Source organism: Alligator mississippiensis, chromosome 13 (genome assembly GCF_030867095.1).
Source record: "Alligator mississippiensis isolate rAllMis1 chromosome 13, rAllMis1, whole genome shotgun sequence".
Lineage (NCBI taxonomy): Eukaryota > Metazoa > Chordata > Crocodylia > Alligatoridae > Alligator > Alligator mississippiensis.
In genome coordinates, this window is record NC_081836.1 from 15812457 (window position 1) to 15825631 (window position 13175).

Genomic DNA, 13175 nt, shown 5'->3' on the forward strand with positions numbered 1-13175 from the left:
GGATTCATGGTTTTACAGACCCTAACTAGAAACTTCATAGCAGGGGTCTCTTTTGGTCTCCAAAATACTTCCTGGCACTGCTTTTCTGTGTGCTAGCACTGCCAATAGCTTCCTAAAGCAACTACCCGTGTTCAACGGTGGGTCAGAACTGTAAGGCTACTTTGGCTCAGACCTGGAGTAGGACCGGATATAGACTTTTCCTGTTCTCCATAGTAGGAACTAGTCTGCAGAAGAAAGGTAACATGAGAGAGTTTCACATGTAATAGTTATTCTTTGCTCCACGCTGATCAGTTCACTGTCACGGCAAGAATATTTTATTTCAATTGCACTGTGTCTTATCTGCCCAGCAACTGAAAGAGATCCCAACCTGAAATGCAGCCTATCTTATGAGAAAGTTGATTTGACCCCGCAGTACCTGGCCAGGTAAAAATCCCAGTGAAGTCAATGGGAATCTTGCCTGACGTGGAGATGCATTGTAAGGCCACAGACATGCAGAACTTCAGAACAACAATGGGATACAAAGCAAGCTCCAGCCGTTGTGAAATAAGGGAGAATTGGTGTTCACTATCAAGGCCTTGTTGTACCTTACACTGTGAGCTGCACAAATGTTGATCGGTGTTAATGCTAGTGTGGAGTTTAGAGCAGCTGCACCCTTAGTCTAGAAGTCTTCTGTGACTGTCTCCCACTTGTACAGCTGCCATTAGAGGCCTGGAGAACAGGGGCAGGACCAGGAGCTATAGCTGCGGGTCACAATTAGAGGGCCAATGAGCCATGATGGGCTTCTCTCCCTGCTCTTCAGGTAGGAGTGTGAGAGACCATGGGATACTGGAGGATTTGAACTTGATCAGAGGTCAGGAAAGCAGACCTTATGACGAGAGGCTGAGAGCTATGGGACTCTTCAGCCTGGAAAAGCGCAGGCTTAGAGGTGATCTGGTGGCCACCTGCAAGTTTATCAGGGGTGCTAACCAGGATCTGGGGGAACGTTTGTTCACCAGAGCGCCCCAAAGGGATGACAAGATTGAATGGTCACAAACTCCTCCATGACCGTTTCAGGCTAGACATAAGGAAGAACTTCTTTACTGTCTGAGCCCCCAAGGTTTGGAATAGACTGCTGCTGGAAGTGGTTCAAGCACCGACTTTGAACACCTTCAAGAAACATTGGATGTTTATCTTGCTGGGATCGTATGACCCCAACTGACTTCCTGCCCCTGGGGCAGGGGCTGGACTCAAAGATCTTCCGAGGTCCCTTCCAGCCCTAACGTCTATGAAATCTATGAAACTTTGGCGGCACATCTGTGGGGAGCGGCCACACCTTAATGGAATAAAAACTGGGTAGTGCAGATCAGAGGTAATCCTGCCCTGGAGTGTTGTAACTTTGACTTGCATAATGAGTGTTTAAAACCACTTTAAAGTGTTGATGTGTGGACAATTTGGAGTTCAAAAGCTCTAGGAGCTGCCTAAAATTACCATGTAACAAGGCCCTTAAGCAACACAAGGCTCTGCATTTCCAACTCCAAAGCAGAGAGGGCAACAGTAAAGCCAAAGACCCACAAGCAACTGCAATGCATTTAAAAACATATTTTTTTTTAGGACATTGGATGTCTTCGCAGGTAATAACTTAATAAGCTGAGAAGGAAATGTTTTACCACCGAATAGATTCTCCATTACCCAGCTTCAAAAACAAATGAAGGGTACTGTGCCCTTCTTTAAAACTAAGTCTATAGATAAGCATCCAATTCTGAGGCTGCATCTATGAATTAACCTCCAAATCAAGACAGTTTCATAACCACTGGAGGGAACCTACCATATATGACCAAGAGTGTGTCTGCTGCTTTGGTGTGTGTATGTGTCTTGCTCTCTCAGTCATGCCTGGCCTTATAGCTCAGAATCTTACCAAGAGAATCATAGAATCACAGAAAATTAGGGTTGGAAGAGACTCAGGAGGTCATCTAGTCAAAGCAGGACCATCCCCAACTAGATCATTCCAGCCAGGGCTTTGAGTTGGGCCTTAAAAACCTCCAAGGATGCAGATTCCACCACCTCTCTGGGCAACCCGTTCTGGTGCTTCACCTCCCTCCTAGTGAGAAAGCTTTTTCCTACTATCCAACCTAAACTTCCCTTGCTGCAACTTGAGACCTTTGCTCCTTGCTCTGTCATCTGAGAACAGTCTAGCTCCATCCTCTTTAAAACCCTCCTTCAGGTAGTTAAAGGCTGCTATTATATCCCCCCTCAGTCTTCTCTTCTGCAGACTAAATAAGCTCGGTTCCCTCAGTCTCTCCTTCATAAGTCATGTTCCCCAGCCCCCTTACCATTTTCATTGCCCTCTGCTAGACTTTCTCCAACTTGTCCACGTCCTTTTTATAGTAGGGGGCCCAAAATAGGACAAAGTACTCCAGATGTGGCCTCACCAGCACAGAATAGAGGGAAAGAATTACTTCCCTTAATCTGCTGGCAATGCTTCAACCAATGCAGCTCAGTATGTTGTTAGCCTTCTTGGCAACAAGGGCACACTGTTGGCTCATATCCAGCTTACTGTCCACTGTAACCCCCAGGTCCCTTTCTGCAGAAGCTCTATTCTTCCTGCTTTGTAAATGGTGCCAAGGGTGCATTTGCAAAGGATGAAAGCTAACGAAATAAATGACAGTTAGTGTTAAGTGAGGTCTTGTGTCTGTTCCACTGCCGACTGTACGTTTCCCTATGCCCCTCAAGTAGCTGGTCCTGTAACACTTGTCAGGAATGTTGGTTTTAATAAAAGCCATGTGATTCCAAAGATCAAGTCAGAGCAAAGCCTCCAGCTTTGCAAGGTAAATATTTATCTAGACTGAGTGCTGGTGGGGAGAACCACTTTCATGTACTTGTGAAAATACAACAGAAAGAAGGCATGGGCTCAAAGGCCAGGGACCATTGCTGAGTAACCCATGGACTGATGCCTGGATTGAGAACTTGCATTCTCCAGCCTTGTGTGTTTTATCAGTCTAGGTATCAGAGCATAGTGAGCCAACAGCAAGCCTCTACTGACAGTTCCCTATGGCAGGCTTTGCCTGATGAATGCATCTTAGAAGAAAGAATGACCTCCTTGCCCACCTTTTGTTTAAATTATGGGGTGCTTTTTTAAAGACACAAATTTTGTGCACGTCTGAGACCCCGAGCTCCACCAACTCAGAAAACTTTACAGCACTGCAGCTGAGCTGCTCTGCATGACTACTCAAGCACAGTCAAACAACTGCTGGGGAGGACACAGCTGCTGGCTCCTCATGCCAAAGAAAACCACAATACCAGGCTGACAGGTTACAAACCAGGCACCAGAAAGCAAGCATGGAAAAGTGGCACTCATTAGACATGGTCATCCCCAGCAGGAGCCAAATTTATGCCAAGAAGTGAAGGCAGGCCAGTCGTAAACACCATGCCGCTTACTTCATATGGAAGTTAGCCTACTCTGCCTGTCGTGGGCTTTGGAAAGAAAAAAAATCTGTCTGCTTTGATCTGACTGAACAAATGATTTACTAGCTTATTACACAGCTATAATGGACACACTGTATGAGCTTCTATGGCAAAGTCAGAAGCTGCCAACTCTGAGGGGAGAAGGAAGAGAGAGTAACTCTATCTGTAGATTGGTTCTGCTGTTGTAATTTTATGAATCGCGCAGAGCGGAGGCTTTTACAGGCACAACCCGTTACTGTTTATTCGCATTGGGGTCTGTTGTTTTCATGTGTTCCTTTAATCCCAGCAGTGCAGATACCACTGGATGAATGTCAAGCCCCACCAGCAGCCAGCCCCAGGGATTTAAGGAGCTGCTCCAGAATCCCATAAGAGGAGATCGGGACCCCTTGGTTCTAGTGGATGGATTCCAACCCTGTACATGTTACCACAAATCCTCCCTAGGAAGTTTAATGACAAACAGCTCGGAAGCACATATTCCCGTGGGGAAAGCAGAGCGGGCGGCCCCTGCTGGCACATGGCTGAGGGGATGGCCCCTTGGGATGTTCTGCGTAGCAGCTCTGAACCAGTAGTAAAGCTGAAACAGAAGCAAAACAGGGAGCTACAAGGCACTCCACGGAAATCCCTTTTCGTCAACAGAATGCTCCACTTAGATGACAATCTCCCTTCATGTGTTTTCTTTTGAAATTCTTTCGGTTTCTGGGACTGGTTCTGTCTGGGAGGTTAAAGCTTCCAAATGGCAAGGCTCCTGGTAGTCTATCCGCCTCTTTGTGCACTGAATAAGAGACAGTATCCCTACAAGGGAACAATGTTCTTCAGACAACAAGCCATATCTACGTACATGCACAACACTGACTTAGCCATATGGTCACTGGTTATATATTCAAGCAGTTACTGCAACGGACTGGAAGCCAGAAAGAAAACTGGCCTCCTGCCTTTGTTGCCATGGCCTAGCGCCCCCATGCAACACATACCACTTTCCAAGCTTCAGTTGGTGTAAATGGATGCCCTGCTGAGCTCATTAGAAGATCAAGATGCAGCAGACGTATTTGTAGATGACTTTTCTGGAAGCAGAGCTCTGGAGACAATGCACAGCCCAAGGACAATGAGTTAAACATAACTGTACAAAGTGGTGGAAAAGGCTTTCTCAGCCTGGCTTTGTTTTGGCTCCACTACTCCTAAGTAGCACACAGACACACCTACACACAGACCTTCCTTTTGTTAGACGACTTTAGAAAGTGAGCTGTATTGTACAACGGCTTTAAAGCCCTTCATCATATGCTTATTTGACAACATCAACTCAAGTCATGTTGAAAAGCCACATGAGAGAAGAGTTTAATATATAGTTAGGGCCAATAGATCCTTCTTTCTGCACAGTGATCTTCAAAAGACAAGAACCAGACACGCGAGAAAGCCCACCGTCCCACAAGTGGGTTGCAGGTTTGAAGGTCCTATTGAGCCAGGAACTGGATTGGAAAAAGGAAGTCAAATATATAACCCTTTTAAAGTATTTCAGCCTATTTCTTTAGCTGTTGAAATGTTTTGCAGAAATTTCAGGACATATGGATTAGAACGGGTTATGAAACTTCATATTTCTCTGGCTCCTCTCATCCTACTATAAGTTTAATGCCATAACTCTGGCCTTCCAGAAAAGCACATGATTAGCTTCAGAATATGGCTAGAGACTCTGTATACACTTCCCAAGTGCGAAACTCAGTGTGCATGTGCACTGTATGCAACCTAGAATGCGGCTTTCCCCCTGTGCCTTGTTTTAATTAAATACTCAGGATATTGCACTGTAAAGAAAATAGGACTGAAAAAAAAGATGACAAGTGTGCATTGGGTCCCTCTGGCTCTATCTGCCCCAGAAACAGGAATTCAGTTTAGAAAACAGGGAAAAACTCCTTCAGAATAAAATACCGACACCACTTCAGAACGTGGCAGAAAGTACTTCTGGATCTAATTTGATTTCTTCTGCTCCCTTCTGTAGTGAGCTAATAAAGGCTCAGTGCAGGATGCTATGTGACCTTATTTTTCTTGAGGAGCAACAGCAAATTCCAGCAAATGTTTCTTCTTTTAGATCAACTGGAACTTTATAGAGAAGTTTTCTTTTCCAAACAATGGCAGGCTCCAAAACTTAGGAGACCTGCTGCTGCTGCTAAGTAATACGCTGGCTGGCCTCACTGCCACACGTAAGAAACTATCTGGGGAAGAGGATCCAAAAAAAACTAACCTTCCCATTTGCTCTGAGAATCGAAACAATGTGGATTTTGTGCTTGTCAGCTTGACAACCCTAAATGCAGGAGCTCTATTCTTTTTGGCCCTGGGAGCAGGAGTGCTAGAACAGCACAAAACAGGTTGTTTTTGCAGCATTTCCAGACTAAAGGAAGTATCTGAAGGCTTGTTCAGAAACTCTTTTTTCAATGCGTGTTTGCACATTCAGGAAGGGCTGTAACTCTTCAAGATGTTCACGCTGCTTTTTCACATCAAGTCAGTTAGAAACCTCTTTATCATTCCTTTAAGGAGCTGCAGTATATGAAGCACACACCTGCCTGATAAAACAGCCTGTTTAGATAATTTGTGCAAAATTCTGAGTTAGGCCTGAGTTAGGTCTTAACAAGTCAAAGTTCTCCCTGACTTCAGTAGGAACTTTCCCTATGCAACAACTGAGTCAAGTCTGGGAGATTTCATGCTATATTGTTTGCCCTTAAAGCAAGCTATAAACCAAGGGTGTTGTGGGCCCGATAATGGGTGTGGGACCAGTCCCCTGACCAGACAATAGTGCAGGGCTGGTCCTGTAGGCTGGATCAGACCCATGGACTCTCCCACTTCTGGTCTGAGACCCAGCAGGAAGAGGCCCAACATCCAAGGCACTTGACTGTTGCTGCAGGAACAAGCTGCAATCAGGCCCCTTCCCATAGTGGTGCTAGGGCTACAGTGCCCTAGCTCTAACCAGGGTGCTTGGCTACAGCTGTGGGACAGTCTCCACCCTTGTGGCTGTGGACCAGATGGCCTGGCTCTGTGGGCCAGATATGATCCACAACCTGTATGTTTGACACCACTGCTATAAAACAAATGCAGCTCAAAGCCTTACACATGAATGCAGAAAAGCATCTTCCACCTCAGCTCCTTTCCTTGGCTTGGCAACTGCCTTTTGCATCCAATAACTTACTCTTCCATGCCAAAAACATCACATTAATCCCTGGCTTTCACAACTTGTTATACAAGGAGCAACAAAAGCATCAGCATTTTCCACATATGTTTATCTGACAGCATCACGGAGGAAATTAAGACCCTAAATCAAGGGTGGATCGTGTTTGATGTGTCCACGTGTAATTAGCACCTCTCCTCTTCCCACCCCCACCCCTTTTTTTTTTTTTGAAAATTGGTTTGCTTACACAAAAAAAGGTTTTTTTAAATCATGCCTTGTTCTTCCCCCCCGATTCAGAACTCATGGTTAGAAGGTTTTTTTGATCCCAAGCTACTGCTTTTTAGCTGCTAAATCCCTTGAAGCATGCTACCAATTCTACCCTCAACCTATATCCAGCCTGCAAAATGCTCTGCAAAAGGCATGGAGGTCTAAATGCATAGACTGCAGCGAGACACAGAGCTACTCCCCTCCCTGGTATCAGCTCAAAGACCCCCTTGGAAGGGACCAGACACTGCTGTATAATTGCAGGTTTCTGGGTCTTAGTCCCTGTCAACAGTGGACTACATAAATTGTCACTCAGCAGAGTGGCCCAAGGTTGAATGAGCAGCAGTGATTGTGGTGCTTCTAATGTGATGCTTTGGCCAGACAATGCATGGACACTAGGAGGCTCTGAGAACTTGATGGGAGGTTGTGTAATATTGCTTGCAGCAACAGGGAAAGGTGCTATCAGCAAACAACTGCCAAACACTATCACAGAACTGAACCTCTTATGAAATGCTGCTTCACAACCTGTGACCCTGCATGGGTTGAACCTGTGCTTCTTGAGAAGCCCAAATTCCTTGTGCTCCCTCTAGAATACTTTCCCCATTGCCAGCTGGATTCACTGGCATCCCAGGCATAAACAGGCACACAGCTCACAAACACCTTTCTCTGCTCTTGCCTCTTTAGACACCTCACTAACATTTTGGTTCTGGATTAGATGTTCGTCAGAATGTCTTGTGTACAAACTGAGGTTGGCCCCAACCCGAAGCACTGCACACAGGAAGCAAGCCTCACTGATTTTGAGGTTACCAGGGCCACAGAATGGGCCTGCTCTGCATTAATCAAAAGCACATGTTCCTCCTCCTTTGGTTCATTTATCACATCAAGGCAAGAACAGTGCATCATTCCGTACAGCATCTGTACAGAATAGAATAATCTGCCCAAGGGACCCAGCAAGAGAAATGTTAATGACAGCTGCCAGGAAATAATCCGCAATTCACTGCCATTCACCAGCTCCCTAAGCAGCAGATGGATGCAAAAGTGGGCCAAAAGAAACTAAATTTTTATTGTGTGCCGAAGTGGGTGCTAAGATGGGTAAAGAGGATTAGACAGCCTTGCAGAACCGAAGGCTTTGACTTACCAATGCAGGTCCTGCCATCTGTGTGCAGACGAAAGCCTGGCTTGCACTCACAGTAATAGGACCCCAGGGTGTTCACGCATCTATGCTGGCAGCCCCCATTGTGAACTTGGCACTCATCAACATCTGCAGAAGGGGAGAGAGGAAGGACAAAAACCTCAATGAAGTGGGCATGAAAGCAGTTGAGATCAGCATTCCTTGGCCTCCGTGAACCAACTCCAGATATGGGGAACGAATGGAGAGGAGAGGGGAGAAGAGGAGAGGAAACAGCTCTTTCCATCATGTTTAATCACTCAAGCCATGTTGAAAATCACAAGGACAGGCCTGTGATCAGCACTAATTTACATCATATGAGTCATTCACCATAAACTGCTGTTTAGATGTCAACTTGACAAAACTGCCATTCCCAGAAGCAAATTAGTTCCTACATGTAACTTTCTGACTCTTGGCCATAGAACCAGGGTAAACAGAGTCAAGACTGATTCAATCAAACTACTGGAATTCCTGCGTCTGGTACAGCTTCTTAATCCTTCTCATTCTCCCTCTGCTGTAAACAGGCCAGGCTAGTCTATTTGCTATATAAATATTACACTGTTTATAATGATGGCATGAGCAAGCAGCTAACTTTTATGCACAACCAGAGGGGACTTAGTTTTAAATACATAGATTCTATGGAGTTATAGGTTCAGATCCTAGCACAGGAGACTTGGCCCCCTCATGAGGCAGATAAACTGGAGTCCTTTCAATTTACATTGCAATAAGGGCTTGAACACAAGAGGCCCTGGCTTCTGTCCATGGGCAACTGAGTTCAAATGTGCCCATGCTTACATGAAACACTGCCCATGCCACCCAACTTGTGTGGGTCAATTGGGTTTTATGCAAACAATTCAGATGTGCACAAGGTTGTGCTGCGCAATTTTGAAAAATTGGGCCATCATAAAGTAGGAGTTTGTCTATATATCCTTGAGCAACATTTCCCCTTCCTCCCTGTGTTGTCTGCACAGCTGGAGTTCAAAGACATCATCATCTGTAGATGGTGTGTGAAGCACTTTGACATGCGTTAGCATCAAAGACTGCACGTAAATATAAAATATTATTACTATCAGGCCCTTCATCTTAACAGCACCTGAAGCCTTTTATTTCACAAACTAGATGCTCAGGACTCTTCATGTGATGCTGAAACTCTGGGGTACAATGTGAGAAATGATTCTACTGTGCTCAGTAAATCTATAAATCATCATTAGATGCCAGAAAGCAAAAAAAAGAAGAGCTTATCTCAGTAAAACTGATTACGATGGACCTTTATCTCAGATTTCCTCACAGTGAAATAGTGCATGTTTAATGGCCAAGGTCAGCGTGACCACCTGTAAAAAAACCTCTGAAATGTGCATTGGCAGTCATACAGGACAACTTTCTAGTTTGCCTTTGCTGGTTCTTCATACAGTCATTGTGGTATTGGGCTTTTACACCAAAACAAACCTGGAAAAACCAAAGCAGTATTTTTTGCAAAAAAGAAACCGGCTTGGTCAGTGTTAATTTGTGTTTTTGTTCCCATTACTGAAATTACTTGGGCTTAAAGCAAAGAAAGAATCTCTAGCAGAATAATCTTGATGTACCCCCTCAAACCCTGAGCATTCTTTCAAGGGTTCAAATGCCAACAAACCTCTGTTTTCCTGGCAATGCATCCTAATCCTCCTAATATTTAAAACTACAAAACAGACAGTAGTCAGCTTGTGATAAAAGAGATTTATTTCTGTTCCACACTGAGTTAGGTCATAGACAACTGTCCTGAAATATGAAATACTAGCAACAATATTCCTCAACTGAGAATGCTCCAGCTACTTAATGCTAGCTTATCCTCTTCTCTCTCTCTCTCTCTCTTTCTTTCTCCCTCTCTCTCTGCAGCTTAGAGGTGAAAAAGACGTATCTATGTCTAAAGGGTGAGTTGCACAAACACACAGAATCCACATAAATTAATTACAGGTCTGGCTTTTTCCTCTGTTCTGATTCCCCTCTCCCCTTCCTACAAACAAGGAGGAATTCAAGGGCACTTCTACATGTGCTTTGATGAGTTCTGATTAGAATCTGTAGGAGCAGACTTGATTAATTGAGTCTGCTGGAGCTCCAGAGAGCTGCTCTAATTAAAATACCCTCCACCCCACCCCAGAGCACATGTATAGGTGGCCCAAAGTACCAATATAAGCGGAAGAGTATCTGAAGGGCACCATTCTCTTCTGTATTTCAGAGACGTGGCTTCTTGGCTTAGAGAATAAATCAATGTGTCTGGTTATAATTCAGCTTGTTTTCCCTCTGTACAAACATTCCTCTTACAGCTGAAGCAAAATGCTCAAAAAAGGTGCCTAAATGGATTTCTATCAGATAGTAACTAAATTTTGAAAGTCAGAATCGAGGAGAAAGGCTAATGGAATTAACACCCCTTCTCTTCTCCCAGTTGCAGGGGGTGACAACAGTCCTTCATGAGAACATAAGATCTAGTTCCATAAGACCCTTTTTTTATTCCAGTGAACAAAAAAGATTCTCAGACCAAACCATACCAGACAGGATAACCAGGAAGATCAGGTGCTCCAGCAGAGCTTTTAACTGAGAATAACTTTCCCTGCAAATGCCTTCATGAACCTCTAGGCAGCTAAGCACTGTGGATAACCAGCAGGAAAATGCATGCCAAGTGTCTCACACAGCAGCATAGCCCCTCCAGCCTGCGAGGACTGGGAAGGAAGACAGAACTCCTCAGACTCTGGTGGAAACAGACTTCAGCAGGTCTTATCTCTTCTATGGAAAGGATAACCAAGTCACTCCTAGACAGACAAGATGCCTCTGGGAGCCTCCAGCACAGCCTGAAGAGATTGCGCTGTGATCAGGGCAGACTCTCCTGCTCACATACTGGATTGACTTCCAGATCAAAGCAGCTAGCAGAGAAAGGCCCAGTGGTTCATGGGTTTGTGCTGCTATGGCTTAAGGTATGTGAGTTCCAGAACAATAATAAAAAAAACTTCTGTTCTCCTTTAACATCTCCTCACTGAACATTGCTTGGAAATATCAGTGAATGCAACACCATCACTCCCAATGACTTGGTTAAACCACAGACAGACAAGTGACTTGCTAAGTGTCACACAGCACTTGGTGACAGGGTAGCGGGTAGACCCCAGGAGCCCCAATAGCAACTACTAACAAACCTGGCTTCTAGTCCCCTGCTCTCCCATCCTAGGCTGATTCTCTCTTAATATTCATTTGTGAATGAGAGAAGCAGTGGCTGAACAATACAGAACCGGTGTGAGGTGATGACCCGTTCTCTTGGCTGTTAGCAGTGGAGCCAAGGCTGGGCTGACTCAGGGGAACAGACTAAAAATGTGTTCTCAGCAGGCAGGAAGTTTTTAACCAGAAGCAATTTCTACAGCAATAAAGCCAATAAAATGTGTTGTGAGGTGAAACTTCAGCCCCCATTGGTTCTCTCTAAGATTTTCCCAAAACACCAGTATTTCAGGGAAAAAATGCTGCAGCAAGAGCTGATGCGCCTGCCAAACCAATCAAACTCTAACTTCTGCCCTGGATCCCTGCGTGGTTTAGATCCTGCAGGGTCCCAAAATGGACAATGTATCAACTGTACAAGACGGTTGGTTATCCGCCTAGAACAGCGTGCCGAAAAAAACTGCAATGTCTACTTCGTAAGGTGTCGGAGCGCAGGCCTGCCAGAAAAAACAAGACCAGGACAGGGAGTACATGGCAGAATGCACTGCATATTAATATAGTTAATAATCATAAATGTTGCTTTTTTTTAACAGTAAATACCGTTTTCTAAAATTCTAAACCCAGTGACAATAAATAAAACGTTATACCTTTGTTCTTGTTCTTTTTTTGTTAAGCATGTTGTGATGAGACAGAAAAAAAAGAGAAAGAAGAGAAAAAAGAGAGAGAAAAAAGAAAGCGAGAAAGAGGGAAAAAGAAAAAGAGAAGAGAAAGCAAAAAGAAAAAAAGGATAGGATAGGGAGAGAAAAAAGGAAAAGAGAGTGAAAAAAGAAAAAAGAGAAGAGAGAAAAAATGGGAGAGAAAAAGAGAAAGAGAAAAAGGAGAGGAAAAGAGAAGTAAAGAGAGAAAAAAGAGAAAGAGAGAGGAGAAAGAGGGAAGAGAAAAAGGAGAGAAAGAGGGAGATAAGTAAAAAAGAGAAAGAAGAGAAGAGGAAAAAAAAAACAGAAAAGAAAAAAGGAGACAGAAAGAAGAGAATAGAAAAAGGAGAGGAGAGAAAAGGAGAGGAGACAGAGAGAAAAAGACGGAAACAGAAAAAATAGAAAAAGAGGGAAAGGGAAAATAAAAATAAAAAAAAGAGAAGGGAAAGAAAAAAGAAGAAAGAAAAAGAGAGAAATGAAAGAAGAGAGAAAAAAGAGAATCGAGAAAGGAAAAAAAGAGAGAAAAGGGAGAAAAAGAGGAGAGAGAAATAGAAGAGAGGTCAAAACGGAAAAAGAGAAAGAGGGCGTGTCCCTCACTGCCCATGTCCCCCCCGCTACCAGCTGCGGCTCAGGCCCACTGGTCCAGGGCAGACAGACACCCCATCCCACCTGGGTGGGGGCAGCACTAGGGCACCAAGCGCTGGTGCTGGCGCTCAGGGCATGGCCCAGGCAGCGTGGGGAGAAGCAGGTGTTGGGGGAGGCAGTGGGGACAGGCCAGCCTGGCTAGGCCCTTGGGAAGTCAGCAGCCAGAGAAGAGCAGGGCTGGGTGGGAAGCAGGGTGCCCTGGGGCTCTGCAGACTCAGGCCATGACGGGTGGACAGGGGCTTCCAGCAGCACCCGAGGTGGGGCCCAGTCCTGCCCATACAGCTCCATGGGGAAGAACCGTAGCTGCCCTGCCTGTGAGGTGATGCTGCCTGGCTGGGGTGGGACGCCAGCATCACAGGCCTCCTAGCTCTGGGCTCAGGCTTCCTGCACGCCAGGCACAGCTTGAGCGGGGCAGAGCCACCCGTGGTGCAAGGGCCCAGCCGCAGGAGCCCACTGGGCCCCGGGAACAACCACCATGGACAGCGCTTAGGGCCGAGCCAGCCAGGAGCCTCCAGAAGAGTGGCCTGAGCCCCCGTCCCTAGAGGGGAGCTGCAGGTGGGCGAGGCTGGGGCCCAGGCAAGTGCTGTGGAGGGCTGCTGTGCTGGAGCCTCCCAGCAGGTGGGCAAGCCCTGGGCCCAGC

At 45.5% G+C, this 13175-nt stretch overlaps 1 protein-coding gene across 4 annotated transcripts in view; it reads right to left on the minus strand.

The window, feature by feature from the left end:
* The window catches only part of MEGF6 (multiple EGF like domains 6), a 317639-nt gene that overhangs the window by 74128 nt on the left and 230336 nt on the right, over window positions 1-13175 (minus strand). For all 4 annotated transcript variants that reach the window (XM_019493982.2, XM_059716481.1, XM_014605793.3 and 1 more), the window contains one exon: window positions 7992-8114. In XM_019493982.2, the coding sequence (XP_019349527.2) occupies window positions 7992-8114 (123 nt within the window). The remainder of the gene's footprint in view (window positions 1-7991; window positions 8115-13175) is intronic.